Source organism: Rhinolophus sinicus, linkage group LG14, assembly GCF_036562045.2.
Source record: "Rhinolophus sinicus isolate RSC01 linkage group LG14, ASM3656204v1, whole genome shotgun sequence".
In the NCBI taxonomy this organism is placed as follows: domain Eukaryota; kingdom Metazoa; phylum Chordata; class Mammalia; order Chiroptera; family Rhinolophidae; genus Rhinolophus; species Rhinolophus sinicus.
In genome coordinates, this window is record NC_133763.1 from 8,490,182 (window position 1) to 8,512,420 (window position 22,239).

The 22,239-nt window shown below is 36.6% G+C and overlaps 1 protein-coding gene across 26 annotated transcripts in view; it reads left to right on the plus strand.

Annotated features, from left to right (window-relative positions):
* STAU2 (staufen double-stranded RNA binding protein 2) overlaps positions 1 to 22,239 on the plus strand; it is a 223,520-nt gene that overhangs the window by 6,344 nt on the left and 194,937 nt on the right. For 6 of the 26 annotated variants that reach the window (XM_074319223.1, XM_074319222.1, XM_074319230.1 and 3 more), the window contains exon 2: positions 398 to 463. The exons of 3 other annotated variants lie outside the window; for them this stretch is intronic. In XM_074319223.1, the coding sequence (XP_074175324.1) occupies positions 446 to 463 (18 nt within the window). In that variant the 5' untranslated portion in view covers positions 398 to 445. Of the gene's footprint in view, positions 1 to 397; positions 464 to 3,004; positions 3,060 to 10,854; positions 10,977 to 11,391; positions 11,439 to 15,000; positions 15,132 to 22,239 lie in introns of all 26 variants that reach the window. 17 more of the 26 variants (XM_074319212.1, XM_074319218.1, XM_074319229.1 and 14 more) reach the window with 6 other exon arrangements.

The following is a 22,239-nucleotide window of genomic DNA, read 5'->3' on the forward strand; positions in this document are numbered from 1 at the left end:
AATTTTTGGATTTTTTTTAACAGTTTCACTTTTGCTGGAATTTGTCTTAGAACTTTAGAACCAGAGAGGCTTTGTTCAGCCTTGATCTGCACTGTCCGGTCTGGTAGCCACCAACCATGTGTGGTTCTTCAAATTTAAATTAGCACTGAAAAAAATGAAAAGTTGGCTTTCTTGGTTGCATTACTCACTTTTCAAGTGCTCAGGCGGCCACACGTGGCTGGTGGCTCCCGGGTTGGACAGCACAGGCGTACAGCGTGTTGGTCGTCATAGAAAGTTTTGTGCTCGTCTAGGTGTTTGCCGTTATATGTTCGATCCTGATCAAGGACATGTCTTTAAAGTGCTGACCACTGAGATCACCGACTAAGTGGAACTTTATCTCTTCATTTTCATTTTCCAGTTTTTGGAGCCGTGAGGGATACACCGGTTCGGTCACTATTGTTTTAACATGCTTCAAATAAATCAGGTGAGTTTGTGTGAAGGCCTGTCATCTGCTATGGTGCTTGGGCCTTAAACTGTGGAGCATTTGTCCTCAGCTTCTCTATGACCATCACCTGACCACCGCTTTACCGGGCAATGACATGCTAGCAAAGGAGGCCGCAGGGCAGGCTGTTGCAGGATTAGACTGATAATCCTGAACGTTGATAACTTTCAGGAGCATTGAGCGTGCAGAGCAGGTTTGACCATCCTTTTGGATGTCACATCCCTCCAGGGCTTGTGGACGTGTTCAGAATGCTTGCCGTCATGATGTGTCTTCAGTAGGTGGCATTTCTGCAGACGGCAAACATTTCTAGTGACTAATCTTGTGGAGTACTTTGTATCAGTGTGTTCCAAAAAGTTCCTTTTCTAGGGCACAGGAGGAAGTGCTCTGCTGATAAGTAAATTACAGCGTGGAATGCCTTAGCCTCACCGAGATAAATCGTTCTCTTCGGTCTCGGCATTTCTCCAGGAACTTTATACATTTAATTTTATCCTTTCTGAACAAATTGGGCGTGTATCATAACTATAATATTAGAAAATACTTTGTTTTATTTCACAAATCAAGAGAGACGTTTAATTTGATTGCAAAATTTGATTATAGGAAGTCAATTTTTTGTGTGATTTGAGGAAGTAAAACATGCCCCCCTGTCCGGCCCCATCCAGCTAAGAAATCTCTAGTTCCCGTGCATCACACACCATCTCTAAGCCAGTGACTTCTCAGTTTGTACCTGGTCCAGACCTCTTTTCTGAGCTCCAGAGTCACGAAGCAGTTACCAATGTGATCTCTGAACTTTGACGACTTTGTGCATCTCAGATTTAACGTGTGTCCAGGAAACAATAACCTAAGTGCTTGGTACACCACACTGTTTCAGTTCCTCGATGGGGCAAGGTCATTCCAGCTGCAGTGGCTTTGCACAGATTCCCTTGCTGAACCTCTCCCCTCCCCTGCTTGGTTCGCTTGCCTCTCAGGCCTCGTATTTGTTCTCATAGCACCCACCCTGCCTGCTCTTTTCTTTAATCATATCCTGGCATTTGCCATTATATTCAAATGTGTAATGAATGTCTGTTTATATGTTAACCACATGTTTATATATGTTGTTAGCTGAATGCTCCATGAAGACAGTGACCATGGTTGTTTGACTCTTGTATACTGAAGTCCTCGAATAGTTCTTGTTGTGTATGGTTTCATGTATTTGCTGAACTAGTGGACGAATGGTGCTGGGCTTGTCATGAAAATAGCGTGATCTCCATTCTTTTCAACAATAACCACATAATTGTGTTGTCAGCGTTGGTATTATACAATGCTTGCTTTACACAAATGCCATTAATGTAAAATCTCTCCCTTTTGTAAAGTTGATTTTCTCCTTGTACTGGAAAATTTTCTTGTGCAACAAATACTGCTTTTATCAAAGACGATACTAATATCAGAGTAAAGGCATCTTAAAGCCGTACTGTGCTCAGTGCTCCGTGTGCCTCCGTGCTGCTCTCCACTCCCATTGGATGTGTTGATGGAGCTTTACGACACGTGACTTGCAAACTGTGTCGTAGGTGTGAAGTTGCGGCCAAATGACTTTCCCGATACCTGCCATTAATTGTGCGGGTGCGATTAGAATAGTCTGTTTCATATTCTTCCATGGACATACGGCATGATCATTCATCTTATGCCGGTCAGCATCATCGAAAATTACAGTTTATAGATTAATCCAGTGAGGATTTATTCACTGTCTGTGCTACTGGTCATGTTGAGTCAGGCATTGCAGACAATTCCTGGGCAACGTTCTTTCTGGGCACAGCAGGGCCCTGGGCTCTGGCTAGAAATTGTCCACGATGCCTGGAGAGACACATGCTTTGCTTGTAACAGGTATGTATCTGTAGGCTCATTTCCAGGACCCTCTCTCGTTTCTAAGTTTTATCCCCCAAAATGTTAAGTCTGAGGGGAAAAGTTCACCTAATTTGGAATAGTAGAAGGTATGGAGAAGACTTTCTCATCAGCCAAATTTAAGTCACATGAATTCTTCAACTTAGGAGTGACTTGTACGTTTGATCGTTTTCATAGTGACTGCGTTCCCATTACAGCGAGGGTTCTTGAGATAAATGTGAAAAGGCGGTTGACGCCGACACTCAATTTGAAGCAGTTGAGATTTTTTACTATGAATTTTCAACACTGCCTTTAGGACTAGTACGACGTTTCTGTTTGGGAGGTCATTTTGTTGTCTTAAAATGCCTGGAGAGTACTAACAAACTCTTCCATGTGTGTTCCTAGAACTAATTAAAACCTAGGCTCCTGAGTACTAAGTTCTTTGCTATTTTATTTGATATTAGTCCTGCCTGACATAACTATTATTGTATATGGGGACGTTCACGTTTTGTTACAGTAATGGCACAGTAAATTGTGCTCCTCAGTTTTACTTTTGCCTTTTACGAATGTGATGTGTTGTTATCCATGCACAACTCATGTAGAAAAATTAGGTGGTACAAGTAAGCAAAAAGAAAAAAAATCACAAATAATTCCACTATTCTTTTACAGAGATAATCACTGCTAACATTTTGAGGTGTATACTTCTAGATTTTTTTCTATGCAGGTATGTTTTTGTGTGAATATATGTTATTTTTAAAAAACAGATTATACAAGGTGTGATATTCTCAAGTGACATAATAATAATCCGTAGTTTGGAAATACTAAAATTATTTAATCAAGCCCTATTGTTGGACAGATTTTATGTTATAGTTAGTGCCACAGTGAGTTTTTTTTAAAAACATACATCTATGTTCTTCTTTCCATTATTTTCATGTAATTAATGATTAGAAATGGAAATACTAGTCAAAGGGGTATGCAGACTATAAAGATATTTGATGCATAAATACCAAAAATACAAAATTACATCTATGAGAAGTTTATTAGAATGCCTGTTTCCTTACAGCCTTGATAAGTTTTCAGTTTTGGCTGATCTGTCTGACAAAAAGTGTTATTTTAAGTTGCATTTCTATGATTTGCTTCTATTTGTTCTTTTGTGTTTTGTCTTTTATGAATTGCCTATATGTATCCACTGGTATATTTTCCTTTTTATTTATGAATAAAATTCTTTGGATTATAGCCCCTTGAGAATTTTGTGAGCTAGTATTTATAATCATTGCTTTATATTTTTTCATTCATTATTCAACAAATGACTAATGGGAACCCATGCAGGAATTTGGTATGGTTTGGATCTTTCTCCCTGATGATTAATTATAAGACCCTAGGGACAGGAAACCCATGTTAACTTTCAGTTGTAGCAGATATGAGTTATGAAGGCTCATGGTGCTGCAAAGCAGTATTTTAAAATGAGTGGCTGACATGGGGCATTTTTGGGGTGTTAGCTGGTGAAGCAGAGTCGCCAGGGCAGTGTCCTGAGGGGTTGGGAAGTCGCCATTAGGCAGCTGTAGTACCAGGACAGCCCAGCAGCAGGGGATTAGAAGACGTCTACGTGATTCCTTTTACAGAGCTTTGGTAGTAGATGCTGGGGACGTGGAAGCTTTCTTTACGGCCTGACTCGCCTGGAATGGGAGGAAAGGCCAGACCAAACAGAATTTCAGGGCCAGCAGAGCGGGAGAACCCTATAGCCCAGAGGGAGCCAGGTGTTGCATTGCACGAGTCAAGTTGTCCCAGGATATACTGGAAAGGGGAGATGCAGGCCGTGGTAGGCAGGAAACAAAGGCCTAGCATTTAAGGGACCATGGTAACTATCTCACGGGTCTGTTGTGAGGAATAATTGGGAGAACAAAGGCAAAAGGCTCATTGTTGGTCCTGGCACTATTGCCGCTGCTGTTCGTGTTGGTGTCCATGCTGCTGCCTGGCCCCGGGGATGATGAGACAGGCAGCATTTACGTTGGTCACGAGAGTAGTTTTGGGGGACGAAGCCCTTGGATGTTTTTCAAGCCCAGCTTAGCTGCACGTGCTGTCCTCTTTCAGGCACCAGGAACTCTAATCTTTTCTCTTAAAAGCTGCTGCTGCTCACTCTTAGCTATTGTTTCTCCAAGTCTGGTGGTGGAGTCAGATCCACAATCTGCCCATCTTCCTTAAAGCCATAGGATGCAGTCTACAGTTAAAGGGTTAAAAACAATAGTAAACATGAGGTGGTTAATATGTATACGAAGGACACATGCTTGCCTTTCTGCCATGCTGGTGTAGCAGGATTTGTCCTCTGAGTCGCCAGCTTCCCAGACGACCCCCAGTGGTCACTGCTTCCTGCTATTTACTCCATTGTGTAATCTGCCGGCAGATTGTTTGTGTGCCCAATAGGATAGGGTAGAAGTGATGGATCATTTCCAAGGGTCGCTTATAAAAGACACTGTGGCTTCTGCCTCCTCCTTTCTCTCCCTCTGGATCCCCCTCTCCAGTTGCTCGCTCTGAGAGTAGGTAGTTGCCATGTGAATAGCCCTGTGGTGAGGCCCACGTGGTGAGAAATTGAGGCCTCCTGCCAACAGCTAACAAGCAACTGAGGCCTCTGGACAACAGTGAGCCTTCTTGGAAGCAGGTCCTCCAGTCCTAAACCACTGGCCCAGTGACATCTCGACTGCAGCCTCATGAGAGACCTGAGCCAGAGCCATCCAGCTGAGCTGCTCTGACTGCGGGACCTCAGAAACTGTGTGAGAGAGAAATGCTGTTTCTAACCTGTTACATTGGGGGTAATTTGTTACGCAGCCATAACATATGCCCTTCTTTCTTAAACATACAAATATGTGGACAGTGGTTTTTAGACGTTGAATGACAGATGACACCAGACTGTGTTCCCTGAGAGAATGGAAATGAACGGGGTAGGCTTCTGTGGCACCCGTTTATAGTGGAGCCCAGAGGTTGTTTACAGGCTGCAGTGCCAGCGGAAAGAACCAAACAGAGCCCAGTCTTGCTGAAATTACGAAACAGGTAACAGTTTGGAAAGACCAAGGTGATTAGTTAGAATTGCAGGGCAGAGTGCCAGAGAAAAGGGAGCTGTAGGGGAGAGGTATGTATGAGTATATGTTAAAGTAAAAGAGTGCATGCAAGCATGTATGCATTTGGGAGATCTGCAGAGGGTTCGCCTTGAGTCTCTGGCTGAGTTTTGATCTGTAGATTCCTGACAGGACCTCTTGAAACCCTGGGAAAGGACTTCTAGAAGACAATTTCAGAGTTCACAGAATGCGGGGGATAGTTTGTGTTGCTCCTCTCTAGAGTGTAAAAACCTCTGGAGCATTGGCAAGAATCCTCAGAAAGCTCCAAGTGATCCCAAATGACTGAACTTCACAAGAACAAAGTCTAACACTATTTAGAGGAATACAACACAATTCAAAACTCAACAATGTAAAATTCACGGTTTTGTCATCCAATCAAAAACTAAAATGCTGCTTGCTTTGCCTTTCATAAGGGATAGAACATCTAGACAGAAGATCAGTAAGGAAATAGAGGGCTTGAACAACACTAACAGACAGAATGTGAAACACCCAGCAACAGCAGAATGCACATGCTGCTTACGTGCCCAGGAGACTTTCTCCAGAAATAGACCATGTGTAAAGCTACTAAATAAGTCTCACTACATTTCCAACGATTGAAGTCATACAGTGTATCATCTCTGGTCAAATTGGAATGAAACTAGGAATCAGTAGCAGAAAGAATACTGGAAAGCTTATAAATATGTAGAAATTAAACAACATGCTCTTTAATTACCAACAGTTCAAACAAGAAATCACAGGGGGCATTAAAATATAATTAGAGACAAATGAAAATGAGAATACTGTATAACAATTTATGGGATATAGCTAAAGCAGTGCTCAGAGGGTAATTGATAGCAGTAAACACATATACACGTATATATAAAAGAGAAAGATCTCAAATAACCTTACTTTTCAAAAATTTTAAGGGAACTAGAAAAAGAGCAAATTAGATCTAACACTAACAAAGAAAGGAAGTAATAAAGATTAAAGTGAAGATAAATGAAATAGAGAATAGGAAACAATATAGAGAATTGGTGAAACAAGTTGATTCTTTGAAAAGATCAACAAAATGGACAAACTTTTAGCTGAGTTTACAAAGGGAAAAAAGTAAAACTGCATATAACTAAAATCAGAAATGAAAGTGGAGACATTATCTTTGACATTAGAGAAATAAAAAGGATTATAAGAGAATACTGTGAACAAACATGAAAAAATTGGATGACTTACATGAAGTGGACAAATTCCTAGAAACACAGATTATCAAAACTGACTCAAGAAGAAATAGAGAATATGGACAGACCTATAACAAGTAAACAGATTGAGTCAGTGATAAAAACAAAAACAAAAAAACCTCCCATCCAAACAAACAAAAGTCCAGGGCCAGATGGCTTTACTGGCAAATTCTACCAAACGTTTAAAGAAGAATTAGCACCACTTCTTCTCAAACTCTTCCAAAAAAATAGAAGAGAGAATACTACATAACTCACTCTGAGACCAGCATTTCGCAGATACCAAAGCCAAACAAAGACACTGTGAGAAAAAAAACACCCAAAGATTTTGTAAGGGGAGTCGTACAGTATTGGTTTTTTTGTGACTGGCTTATTTTGCTTAGCGTAATGTCTTCAAGGTTCATCCATGCTGTAGCATGTGTCAGAATTTCCTTTTTAATGCCAAATAATATTTTTTTTTATGTATAGACCACATTTTGTTTAGCGTTTCATCCATCAGCGGACACTTGGGTTGCTTCTACCTTTTGGCTACCATGAATAATGCTGCTGTGAATATGGGTGTACAGATATCTCTTCAAGTTTCTGCTCTCAGTTATTCTAGGTATATGCTCAGAAGTGAAATTGCTTTTTAATTATATCTGTGATGAAAAAATGTGCTGGATGAGATTAATGGCAGATGAGACATTGCAGGAAAAAGATGTATGGACTTGAAGTCATCGCTATAGAAACCATTCAGAATGAAACATACAGAGAAAAAGAATTTAAAAAAGTAGAAATCGTCTGTGGAGTACCTTCAGACAGCCAAATATATGAGTAATTAGAGTTCCTGAAGGAGGCAGGGTACAGAAAAATAGATTTCAAGAAATAACGGCCCAAAACTTTTCAAATGTTTGATTAAGACGAAACCAAAAATTGGCATGTCAAAGAAGGTCAGTGAACTCCAAGCATATGACACGCAAACTACACCAAGTTTCATCATCATCAGATTTGTAAGTGCAAATGACAAAGAGAAAATCTTAAAAGCAGTCAGAGAAAAAAAGACATGGGCATGTTAGGTGCATAGGAACAAAGATAAAGGGGACATTAGATTTCTTGTCAGAAACAAGGTAAGCAAGAAAACAGTGGAGTGGCAATACAAGCAAGAAAACGTTTTATAAATATAAATCAGTTAAAAGTAAAAGAATGGAAAAAGGTCCTGAGCATAGTGTTGACGTACTGTGCAGTCTTCTAAGCACAAGAAAGCTGTAACGTGCCTTATGGAGAAGATACATGTGTTTGGATAAGCTTCATTCAGGCAGGAATTACAGAGCTGTTGGCTGTGAGTTCAGTGTTAATGAACCAACAACATTAAGTAAGGTGTCTTTAACCAGAAACACATTTAAAACAAGGTTATGGGTTGATTAACTGACACAAATGTTATGACCAGAAGTTTGTAGGAACCCAACCTGTATTTCCTGTAGAAGCAGTGGTTTACTATGTGCTAATGCATGTTAGAAAACATTCCTTTGATTGAGAAATCAATTATCTCAGTAGTAATTGACTGTATATCCCATACATTGGTTGGAAGAGGCAACTGTGTTGAAACATTGATTTTCACCAAATCTATAGATTGAAGGGAATTTTACTCTAATCCTTGCAGGCATTTTTGCTTGAAATAAAATTCATGTTGAAATGCAAGAACTTAGAATAGCCACAACTGTGAAAAAGAACAATGTTGGGAGTGGGGGTGGGGGGAACAATGCTACCTAATTTCAAGAATTATAAAATTACAGTAAAAACAGTATTGGCACAAAAATAGACAAATAGATCAATGAAACAATAAGTAGGTAGTCCAGAAATAAATGCGCTTATATATAGATAACTGAGTTTGACAAAGCCATAAAAGCAATACAGTGGAAAAAATAGAGCCTTTCCCACATAGTGCTCAAACATTGGATGTTGGTACACAAAAAATGAAATTGAATACATACCTTGCACTATATACAAAAATTAATTCAAAATGGCTCAGAGACCTAAATGTGCAACCTAAAACTATAAAGCTTCTAGGAGAAAACAGGAGAAAATCTTTGAGACCTTAACTAGGTAATTATTTCTTAGATACAACACCCAAAGCTCAATCTATCTATTAACAAATTGATAAATTAGACATTATTAAAATTAAAATCTCTTCAACAGACACTGCTCAGAGTGAAAAGAGACACCACATACTGAGAGAAAATCCTTGTCAAACATATACCTGATTAATACCTGACTTGTATTTAGAATATAGAAAGAACTTCAAATAAAACATAAGAAAAAGAACCCAATAAAAATGGGTAAAATATTCAGATAGACATTTCACTACAGAATATATACAGATAACATAAAAACAAATGAAAAGATGCTCAACATCATTAGTCATTAGGGAAATGCAAATTAAAAGCACAGTGGGATACCTTACACACTATTACAATGACTGACCATACCAGACGCTGGTAAGGCCGAGGTATGTTTCTGCAGTGTTGAAATCCTAAGGTGGCTTCATTTGAAAAGTCAGAGATGGTAGGCATGTCACTCATGACCTGCTTTCTTTTTTTCAATTACAGTTGACATAACAATATTATATTAGTTTTAGATATAGAGCATAGTGATTAGACATTTGTATAACTTATGAAGTGATCACCCACTAAATCTAGTACCCACCTGGCATCATATATAGTTATTCCAATATGATTGACTCTGTTCCCTGTGCTGTCCTTTATGTCCCCTGACTATTTTATTACTGACTCATGGCCTGCTTTGAATCAGGTCCTCGAGCATCTTCCTGTTGTTCAGAAAATTGATGGTACTGTGAAGACTTTAGAAAGCGACAACAGCAATTAGAGTCTTAAGACTTTTACACTATGAACCATTCCCTGTTTTTGGTATGGCTTTGTAAAATAATTGTTTAAAATATAAAAATTATACATATTCAAAAAAAAAGTTACACATATTCATTGTAAAAAAGTAAATGCCATACTTCAAAGTATAAAGTGAGGACCTCCCCCAAGCCAAGTCCCACTTCCTTAACACGCACGCACGCACACGCACATACACACATTTGATTGAAAGAAATTAAGCTCAGACAGTAAGCTCTTGGAATTGTTTTTCATTCAACATTTGGTAATGTTTTCCCATGTTATCACAGAAGCCCTGTCCCTCGTTCTCTTTTTGAAGCTGCACAGTCCATTGTGGTTTATTTGACTAATCAGCTATTGATGGATAAATACCGAACTTGTTTTATAGGTTTGCCCTTGCAGCCTTTCTGTCGCAGGTTGTATTGTACATACATACCTTACGTGAGTCTTCCTGTAGGACGAATACTTAGATGGAGAACTGCTGTTTTAAAGAGAGATGTAATTGAAACTTTTAATCAGTATTTCCAGATTGCTCACCAAAAGTTGATACTGTTATGTTTGCATCAACAGAGTTTGCACCCATTTTCCCACATCCTTGCCGATACTTACATTTTTTTCATCTTTGTCGGTCTCGTGGGGTAAATTATATCTCACTGGAATTCAAATTTTTATTCATTTAAACATTTGATTTTTTGAACAGATGTGTTTACTCAGTAAATTATATTGTGAGTTGATTGTGCATGCATTTTGCCTTTTTTTTTCTATTGGGTTTGAAAAATTGATTTCTATCATCTTCGTATTTTTTGGAAGTTAACAGTTTTTCTTCACATTTGCGAGTATTTCTCCTCCAGTTTGTAGACTTCTTTTAGTGTGATTTATGGTGTGTTTTGTGCTACAGAAATTTTACATTTTTGCGTTGTTAAATCTGTCAGTTTATCCCAGTATGGCTTTTAAGTTTCTCTTCTTATTTGGAAAAGCTTTCAGGATTATGACAAATATTTAGCCAGGTTTTCTTGTGCTTTTGTCATATTTTTACATTTTGCATTTTAATGTGAATTAATTTTTGTGTTTATATGAGATAGGAACTTAAGTTTAAATTTTCCTAATTGATAGGCAATTATAACAGAGCAGTTTGACCTTGGGTTACTGACTTTGCATGGACAACCTTATGTGATAGCCTAATTTGAAGTTACAAGGTTTGTTTTAGTTACAGGTATGGACAGACAGGTAGTCACACTGTTCCTGGAGGGCAAGAGCCGGTGGAGGGTAAATTCCTTTGCTCTTTTGACTCGGTTTTCTTTCTTTTTATTTTACTTGGGAATTAGGATGAGTCCCTTCTAAGGGACTAGGGAAAGGGAAGTCAGCAAAGAGACATAAACTGTGTCCAAGTCATTTCTGGGACCAGGGATGGAAGTGGATTCTTCTGTGGAGAGACTTGCCTTGGCAGGTGAGGTTGAAGGTGACTTCGCTGGCAACAGCTCTGGCTGCCATTTAACTACTTTAAAAATGCTGCTACTCTCAGTTCTAGCTTAGGAAACTTTTGATGTTTGGTCACTGTGTTTTCTGCTATGCGTTTTTCCTATGCATTCTATCATCTGCTAATAATCGACTTGCGTTTGCTGGAAGTGATGTGTTTTATTTGCTTTCTCCTGCATGTGTGCTCTGGACAGACTTGGGCTGTCTCTCTTCCTCCATTGCTAACTTGGTGAATTCCTACTTTCCTTAACTAATCAAATTACCACCTCTGGAAACCTACTTTTTTCCCTCCCTTCACCTAACACGTCCTGTAACAGCCTTATTATGGCACTTACCATAGTGTAGTTTATGTATTTGTTTATTGTTTGTGTTTTTTCTTGTACTAGAGTGTGAGCTTCTTTGGAAACCTGAAAGCTACCTTATTTTGAAAACTGTAAGCTACCTTATTTTGGTATGGTTTGAAGAGTGCAGGACGTTTTATAAAGATACAAGAATAGAGTGTATCTTAAAAAATAGAGCATATCTAAGTTTTGTTGAGTATGCAGATACTATAGGTATTATAAATAGCTATTTACCGCTGTTACTTATTAAAGTTATGGAGAGTTACATGTAAACAAATTTCATATCAAGAAAAGTAGAAAATGAGAAATCTTAACTAATTTATATCACACGTGGGAATTTTTCAGTGGAAACAAACTTACGATGTTATAAGTCAGTGGACAAAATAATAAACACATGTTTTATACAGAATACTAAAGAAGTATGTTTGTATGGACAAAATCAACTTAACAGACTATTTTAACTCATAATATTTTAGCTTAGAAAAATATGCAAATAAGTTTATAAAACCATGCCAATAAGTGGCAGCAATATCCAAAACGAGGTCTCAACCTCTATATGGCATTTGCTCTCTCAAAAGCAAAATCTTAGTTTGTGAAATCCGTTATCATTACTTTTATTTACTTCTAAGTAGGCATCTATTCCAATCACCAAATTGACTTGAAACCTATTTCAAACTATCTTCACTGAGGACATTCTTAGGTCTCTTGAAGATGTACGCCTATGCAACAGTGTATGTATGTCTCATTTTTTTGTACTGTTGATGTTTCTAAAAAGTTATATAAATCAAGTTTATTGATCTCAATTTTTATAGACCAGTTTGTTTATGCTTTTATCAAAATTTTGGTGTAATTTTTAAATTATTGCTCTTATCACTGAGCTCTGTTAAGTAGTTAATATTAATAAGATTTCTGATTAGAAGAACAGCTATTTAAAATTTTAATCATTTTGTGAAACAAATCATTTCAATTAAGACTAATTATTTTTAAATGTACCCACTTTAAACATTTGGATTTTAGCTCTAAAGTTTGATCAAGGTGAGATCATGCATGTGTTTTTCACATCGTTCACACCAAAACTTCAGTCACACATTAAAAGATTTTATTGGATTCATGTTATTTTTATGAAGCAGAAAGTCAAAATTAATGGAATATAAGTTTAACACCATATTATTAGTTAGTACTTTTTAAATATATTTCAAGGCTACGCTATTAAAATTTTTTGTGCTATAAAATTATCACGTTATGCTTGCAACGTGCCTAGTAGTAGTTTTTACATCGTAACAGATGAATGTACAGCATCACTCACTGAGGGTATGAAAATTGGACAAAGCATAAGTGCTATTTCTGTGTTATGCAAAATTGGCTGATTTTTTTTTTTACCAGACTTTTTACCACATATTCTCATTTTTAGCAAATTGTCATTCTTCTTTTGCTTTTTGATACTCAGGTAGCTGTGTTATCTATTGTACTTGAGTATTTAATGGCATGGTGTGCAAGGGCCAAAATTGATTTTAGCCCCAGGTCACCTTGTGTTTTATATAGTGACTGAGTTTCTGGCACAATTTATAAAATATTTATTTGAATGATACACAATGGAATAAGTAAAATGCAGGTTTCCTCAAAACTCTTGATGTACACTTGTCTTTTTTGTGGTGTTCCAAAAAGTAATGATTACTAGTTTGTTTGTTTTTTTTCCAGTTTGCAAGCCACTTAGAATGGCTTAATTGTAGAATCAACTGTCCTCTGTATTGGTCCTACAGTTGTTTGCTCAGATTCTCTTTCCTTTTACTTATTCCCTATTAGATATTTATATAGTTTTCTTAAAAAGTAATTTCTTAATCATAATGCTTGGGATCAAATTATTGTACCAAATAATTGGTCCTGTAAAGAGTATTAAAAAAGTTAAAAGAATACCATTTTCTACATTAATCCTTGCCATGGAAAGTTTGTAGATGAAGTTCCTAAATCTAGTTATTTCCACTCACTTAATGTATCCTCTGTACATTGTGACTGCAGTTTAATTGAGCAGGAAGTAATCGACTTGCATGTTTTAGCACTGATTAATAGGAGATGAAAGAAAAACTAAAAAGCAGTTAAATGTGTCTATAAATGAGATGAAGGAAAAATGTAGGATAAAATAATTTCATATAGTATTAGGAAAATATTCTGAAGCTGTAATAATAATTGCGGTAGGATTTAGAAAATCAGACATTTAAAAATCTTAACCTCATAACAACCTGTGAGTTAACTAGGATAGATTTACACCCTTATTTTACAGATGAAGACTAGAATTCTTAATAAACTTAAGTAAAAATTATTAAGGTCTTGCGGGTTAGGAAAGGATTTCTTAAATAAGGCATAAGAAGCACAGACCATAAAAGAAAAGATCGATAAATACAATACATAAAATAATCAGTAGAAAAAAGGACAGAAACAATTCCCAGAAGAGAAAATGCAACTAATCAATAATACATGAGAAGATGATTAGCCTTGCTTGTAATCTGAAAAAAGTAAATAATATCCGGGAAATTAAAATTAAATTAATAGTGGGGAAAACAAAAAACAATATTGGGATCAATTTGTCAAGCATCAGATTATCAAAAATTACAATACTTGACCATACTGGACGTTTTCAATATTGATGGGAAATGGTACTTCTCATGCTGCCCAGGGAAGGTAATGGGGTCCAGTCATTGAGTGTGTTTTTACTTGGAAGAGTGAAGAACTGGAACAACCTAAAAGTAGGGGAGCGGATTAAGAAATGGACATGATATTGTGATGCAAATTATATAGCAATTAAAAGTAATGCACTGAATGTAAGTTACAATCGCAAACGTAATGAAGAGTGAGGAAAGTTGTGAAAATGATATTTTTATTATATACTCTTTATGTGACTATAAACCCACATATATCAAGACTATATGTCTTCATGGATATACGTGTAAAAAAATGCATGTAAATGTATTTTAAAATATTCCAAGGGGATATATTCTAAATTCATATAGTGGTGTTTCTGGAATAGATAAAGGGATTGGAACTGGAAGGTAATGATGCTAAGGACATGGGCATTTGTTAAATTATTTTTTTCTACTTCTTACTTTCAAAATTTTGTTTAAAAAAACAAAAAAGGAAGTTACTTCAACATCGTAGTTGAAAGAGCTAGTACTTAAACTTAGGACTTCATTCCCAAGTCTGGAGCTTTTTCAATTAATATGCTGCTTCAAAATGAGAAGGAAAAGTAAGATCAAATGATAGAAAAGGTAGACAAAATTGAGTTTTATAGCAATAACAGTCAGAATTATGTGTTTATGCTAAAAGTTTTTGAGAGGAAAGGGAAGTTACAAAATAAGTTAAAAATTATTATTCTATATTATTTTAAAATCTTTAAGCATGCTGTTATATATATATATGTATAGAGAGCAACTTAAGTACTTAGGAAAAAAGTTACCTTAATTTATTGTTTAAAATGTGATACATATTTCTGTTGCATGTGATGGAGTCCATTAGATTATTTGAATTTTTTGTATAAAATTCATGAAGATAATTTAATCTAAATATACAATCTGACTTCAGTCTGAGAAAAGTCAAAATTAGCTTTTCTTCCATTTTGTAAAGTCAAGAATGACAAAAACTTTACAGCCTTTTTATTTACAGCTTCTCTCCAAGATAAAATGGCAAACCCCAAAGAGAAAACTGCAATGTGTCTGGTAAATGAGTTAGCCCGTTTCAATAGAGTCCAACCCCAGTATAAACTTCTGAAAGAAAGAGGGCCTGCTCATTCGAAGGTAAGGTTATGAAGCGAGGTGGTGAGACATGCTTATCAAAGCCTATCAGATTTAGCATGTCAGGTTTTAATTGTGCTTCATTTTGGGGGTGGGAGCAAGCCGATGGCCTGAAGGCTGTTAGATCTGTATTAAAAATATTGCAAAATCTCTATACAACTTGGTAGCTCGTTATGTTTTACAAAGCTCCTTCAGAAACAGTACTTTACAGAAACCTTAACAATACCAGGAAATGCGGAGTTTTGATTTCCATTTTGTAAATTAAGAAGCTCAGGCACAGAAAAGTTAAGTGACTTGCTTCATAGTTCCTAAGTGCCTGGGCCAACACTTGAATATGTTCTTTGGCTCCCTGCTGCAGTGCGCTTTCCATTAAATCACCACTGCCCTGGTGATAATGGAGGCAGAGCAAGTACAGCGGCGGTTACCTAGTCAGACAGCTTTTCCATGGTTTAATTCCGAGATTCACCACTGATAAAAGTTGTATAAGCACTACTGCTATTATCTATGCATTCGCTTGTGTTCTTCTTTTAAATGGAAAGGCAGTTTCTGTATAGCCTCATACGTATGTGTTTACATGTATACATGTTATAAAGAAATCTGTAACTGATGCATTTGTGTTTCAGCTCTAATTCATCATTTTCTTGGGACATTTTAACTTGAATATTGGAGAGGATGCCGAACATTGATTTTTGTATATAAATGGAAGCTGTTGGTTCTGTAAAAGTTGGGTAATCTTTGTAAAGCGAATAGCTATTGGATTATTTCATTGTTTTTCTAGCATTCACTTCAAAGAAGGAAAATAAAATGAAATTAAAATCTGTCCATTTTGTTTCCTGTTCAAGGCTTTTATGAAGGATTTCTGGGCAGCAGTTCATTTGTACATACCTTTTGTACAGAGAAAAAGGTGATGGTTCACCTGTCTGGTCATGTATCCTGACTCGCACACACATTAATTCATACCCATTTCGTGCTCATTTTCTTTCTGCCTTAATCCTGTTGAACTGTTTGCATTGCTTAGAACGGTCCATGTTTCCTCCCGTCGCTCCGCCTTTGCCTGTGTGGTAGTGTCTCTGTGCCTGGAAAGTCCCTTTGCTCTTTCTCATTTCAGAACACTCAGCTCATGTATCACACCCTCCAAACCTCTGCGAAACTTCCCTGATCCTCCTCAGGGCCTCCAGCACCACCTACAGCTTTCTCAGGTGTGTCCTGATGGTCCTGTAGTGTGAGGAAATACGATTGCCAAGGCCAAGGCTTCTTCCGGGGGAGACACGGCCCCAGCACTTTGAACTTTATGTTAATAGACTGACCCCCTGTGTCTCTTCATGGCAGTCACCAACCTCTGGCTGATTCCATCACATTTCTTTGTTGTTGTGTTTTTGATTTGCATTTTTAAATTAGTTTTGGGTACAAAACAATGTAATAGACATTTACACCCCTTACAAAGTGATAACCTCCTCCTCCAATCTGCTACCCCTCTGACATCGTATACAGCTGTTACAGTTCCACTAACTCTATTCCCTATGCTGTACTCCACATGCCATGACTATATATATACATACATATATATATGTATATAAAATTATAGTTGACATTCATTATTATTCAGCTTCAGCTTCAGGTGTACAGTGCAGTGATCAGGCATCTACACCGTCCCTGAGGTGGTCTCCCTAATGAGACAAGTGGCCATCGGATACCCTACAAAATCTTTACATTATTGATTATATTCCCCAAACTCTTTCGTATCCCTGTGACAGTTTTGTGGTTACCAATTGTACTGTCTTGTCCCCTCACCTTCTCCCTCATCCCCATCGCCCTCCCATCTAGCAACCCTCAGTTTTCTCTCTGTCTCTGAGACTATTTCTGATTGGGTTGCTCATTTATTCTAGTCTTTAGATGCCACATATAAGTGAGATCATATGGTATTTGTCTTTCTCCGTCTGACTTATTTCACTCAGCATAATGCCATCACATTTTTCATGGCTCACTTTCACTTTCTCTAACACTCATCCTGCTTCCATTTTTGGTGATTTTACTGTCCAAATAGAGGATCGTTCCAACATGCGTACCTTTCAGTTTCTTGCACTTGTCCCGTCACCTTATCTTCCACTCTCCTCAGCCACTCCTTCCTGTATCACAGTCTCGACCTTGTCATTACCAGTAACTGCAAGACCCTCCATAATTTTAATGACGTCAAGCATTCATCTCTCTCTGATGCGTGCTAATTTTCTAGTTCATTCTCTCTAGTAGTTTGACTTCAGTACTCCTTCCAGACCACAGATCCCTTGATTGCACCGTTGTACAAGTCCTCACTTCCCTCAGTCCTCACATGGTTCCTCATCCAGCTTCAGTTCCCCGTGCCTCGTACGTACCCGCAGCAATCTTGTCCCTTTTGGTTGGTGCTTGCTTCAAAATCCCAACCTAAAATCTGAATTCTGCCTTCCCTTCTGAACTATGGATGAACTGCCTGCGGAGGCCAACCCCGCTATTTCTGTACTAGTTTCCAACCCCTCTCACCGTTCTAGACCATTCCTCCAGCTCCTCTCCTTTTCCCTCCCCTCCCCCCCCAATTTAGTGTGTCAGTTTTCTCATCTGTAATTTGAGAAATACAATACCTGCTCTAGTGCGGTATAATGGAATGATGATTTGTCAATTCTTAGCAATTATGTTGATGATGGAGGTATCCTGATAATTTTATCATTGCTTGTGAGTAGCGTATAGGTTTTAAAAAAACTCCTCGGTAAAATATCTATTGGGTATTTACTGTGAGACAGGCACTGTGCTTCCTGCTCTGCCCTCTTGTGTGATGTCACTCTGTGTATTCTGGTTGTAAGTCCTTCATTAGATACATGCTTGGCAAATATGTCCTCCTAGTTTGTGGCTTTTCTTTTTTTTTTAACAGTGTTTTTTGAAGAGCGGTAGCTAATTTTGATGAATTCCAACCTATCCGTTTGTCCTCTTATAGATTGTGCTTTTGGTATCATATCTAGAAAATCTTTGCCCCATCAGAGATCATACGATTTTCTTCTATGTTATCTTCTAGATATTTTATAGTTTTAAGTTTTACACTAGGTCTTACATTTAGGTCTAATTGCCATTTTGAGTTACTTTTTGGATGTGATGTGTGATATGGACCAAGGTTCATTTATTTATTTTTTGCATGTGGATGTCTAATTGTTGAAGAGACTGTTCTTTCTCCACTGCATTGCTTTGGCCCCTTTGTCAAAAATCAGCTGTCTATGTATGTGTGTGTTTATTTCTGGAGTCTGTGCTATTCATCTATGTTCCTGTCTTTATGCAAATGCTATACTGTTTTGATTACCATAGCTTTATAAGTCTTGAAATCTGGTAGTATTGGCCCTCTAATTCTGTCCTTTTTCAGAATTATTTTGGCTAGTCTACATTCTTTGCATTTTACTATGAATTTTAAAGTCAGCTTGTGCATTCTATGCAACACCCTGCTGGAATTTTGAATAAAACTGCCATGAATTTATAGCTCAATTTAGGGGAAAATTAACAGGTTAGAAAACACCAAAGCTTCCAACCCATTAACAACGTATATCTCTCATTTATTGACATATTCTGTAATTTCAACAATATTTTGTAGTTCTCAGTGAACAGGTGTTTCACATCCTTATGTTTATGTATTTCATATTTTTGATGCTATTGTACATGGTATTGTTTTTTTAAATTTCAATTTCGAATTGTTTTTATTAGTCATTGCTGATCTATAAAAACATTGATTTTTATATATTTATATAGTATCTTGTAATCTTGCTAAACTCATATGAGTTCTAGTAGCTTTTTAAAAAGGATTCTGTTGGGTGTTCTACATGCCATTTGTTAATAAAGACAATTTTAAATCTTTCTTTGCAATCTGAATATCTTTTATTTATTTCTCTTGCCTGATTGCATTGGCTAGAACTTACAGTGTAATATTGAATAGACATGGTGAGAGCAGATAGCTCTGACTTGTTTTGTATTATTTTATTTTCCTTAGTAGTATCGTACTCTGGTTTTGGTATGAAGGTGATGCTGGCTTCATAGAATAAGTTGGGGAGCGCTCCTTCAGTTTTTGGGAAGAGTTTATGAAAATTGGTATTGTTTCTTCCTTATATATTTGGTAGAATTTATCATTGAAACTGGGCCTGGAGTTTTCTTTGTGGAAAGAGTTTTAACTACATATTCAGTTTCCTTAACATACGTAGGGCTATTTGGGTTATGCATTTCTTCTTGAATGAGCTTTAGTAATTCGTCTTTCAGGGAGCTTAAGTTGTTCAGTTTATTGGCATAAAGTTGTTAAAAAAATATTCTCTTGTTATCTTTTTAATACTTTAAGAATCTGTAGTGATGGCACCTCTCTCCTTCGTGAAACTGGTAATTTGTGTCTTCTCTTTTTTTCATGATTAGTCTGGCTAGAGGCTTACCCATTTTATTGATCTTTGCAAAAAACCAGCTTTTGGTTTTATTGATTTTTTTTCTCTCTTGTTTTTCTGTTAATGTTTGTTTTTATCTCTGTTACTTTCTTTTTTTCTGTTAACTTCAGATTTTGCTCTTTTCATCAGTTTGTTAAGATGGAAGCTGAAGTTAACTTATTTAAGACTTATTTTCTAGAATAGACATTTAGTGCTAGAAATTGGTAAATGTTTTATGAGAAATTAAGAGCTAATGTATATTCTGTTCTGTTTGGGTGGAGTGTTCTAAAGCTGTCAACCAGGTTATATTGGTTGAGTGTTGTTCACGTCCATCTCCTTTGGACTGCGTGGTAATTGTTATATCAGTTATTGAGAGAGGGGGTACTGAATCTCCTACTGTAATTGTGGCTTTTCTATTTCTCTTTACAGTTCTATTAGTTTTTACTTCATAGATTTTGAAGCTGTGTTATTAGTAGCCTAAATGTTTAGTATTGTTATGTCTTCTTGATTAATTGGCCCCTTTACAAGCCTTGTGAAATGACCTTTGTTATCATTGGTAATAGTCTTTGCTCTGAAATCTACTTTGTCTGATTTTAATACAGCCGTTCTGACTTTTCATAGATTTATGTTAGAATGGTATATTTTTTCTATCCCATTACTTTTAAACTACATGTGTTTTTGTATTTAAAGTGTATTACCTACAGGTAGCAGTAGTTGGATTTTGCAGTTTAACACACTCTGCCTTTCAAATGGGATTATTTTATTTACACCATTATGTTTTAATTTTCACATCCATCTTGTGTGTTCTTACTAGCCTCATTTCACTAAAGAAATAAGAAAGCAGAGAGCAAGAATAAATAACTTTGCCAACCTTGCACATAGTAAATGGTGGAGCTATGACTTAAACTCATAAATATGTAGTGTGTAGGATTCCTACTAAAAATTATTGAATTTTTATTGTAGTGGGATTCTTTTCCCCCCTCCAGTTTAATTGAGATATAATTGACATATAATATTGTATTCGTTTTAGGTGTTCAATGTAGTAGAATTCTTAAGGAGGTTTCCAAAAAGCAGAGGATTGATTTGGGAACATTTATGTTTTATAGACTGTTCATGGTGATGGTGGTAAGAAAGTCATGATGGGAAAATATTATGTTAAGAGAATGATGTTAGGATGGTCTTTTAGAAGTTTAGGGGGGAGATATTGATATTTTTCACTAAGACATTGGCACAGAGTATAAAGAGAGGAGGCCAGATCTGAAAAACACTTTTTGATAAAACAAAGTTTGATAATTGGATGCAAGAGAGAATGGAGAGAGAAATAGAAGAGACGAGGAAGACCGCTCGTCGGTGTCTGGCCTGTGAGACTTGGAAAATGGTGATGTCTGGAAGATAAGGGGGCAGGGAAAACTAGAGGCAGGAAGTAAATGAAGTATTCCGAGTCTGAGTTTGTAGGGCTTTAGGCTTGGTGTTAACAATAGAAATTGCAAGGAACAGTTTTGAGATGCTGTTAAATCTTAGGAAGGCAAGGATAAACAAAGAAGCTATTGAGGTTTTGAACCTGAATTAATGGAAGAATAATGGATGGGACATTCTGGAGTGTGAGCTGATTTGGACAGTGGAGGATATGTGCTTTGTGGCTGAGTTCTGTGTTAAATACTATAATTTGAAGAAATCAAAGAGCTAGTCATTGAAACATTGTTTTAAAATTAGGTAAATGTATTAAAGATATGTTTTAGCTATATATTTTAAACTAAATCAGAAAACCAGAAAAATCAATCAGTTTTAACAGAAATATACCATGTTTTGCCGTGTACAATGCGCATCCACGTTTTTGGCCCAAACTTTCAGGGAAAAGTCTTTTGTTTTAATTTTTTAATTCAAATTTTTATTTGTTTATATTTAGGTACTTGTTTTTTGTATTATAAAGGAATTTTAGCATTTATTTACTTTTTAAAAATATATTATGGTACAAGGAATTTTATGTAACAATTAATTACAAAACACAAGAACAGATACAAAGTACAAGAAATTTTAGGTACTGGTAACAACTTTGTGATATTTACACATCATAGAAGGCCAAGAACTCTTTGTCGGTGCAAGTTTGTTGTAAATTCAACAAAACTGATGATTCTATTCCAGGGTATTATTTTGCATACAGATATTGTTACTGATTTTTAGAGTTACACTTTTAACTCATAAGCATAAATAAAAGAATTAGAAACATTTATATAGATACGGAGTTACTACTACCCACGTATAATGTGCACCCTTATTTTTCCTTCACAAATTTGGGCAAAAACGTGCACATTATACATGGCAAAATACGGTACATATTCTGACTTTCAAGTGATTGTAAATATTTTCCAACTCTGTATTTTGAAGAATTGAAAACCGACAGGAAAAACTGGAAGGGTAGTACAATGGGCACTCATGTATCTTTCAGATTTACTGATCGTTAATTTATTTGCCACACTTTTGTTTTTTCCTTTCATGATATTGTCGTTTTTTGAAGTGTTTTGGCCAGTTGTCGTATAGAATATGCCATAATCTAGATCTGTGTGATTGTTTCCCTATGATTAGATTCAGGTTAAACATTTTTGGCCAAGAATATTACAAGTCCTCACTGGATCATATCAGGAGGTACACGGTGTCACTTTGTATGATTATTGATGATATTAACTTCAATCACTTGTTTA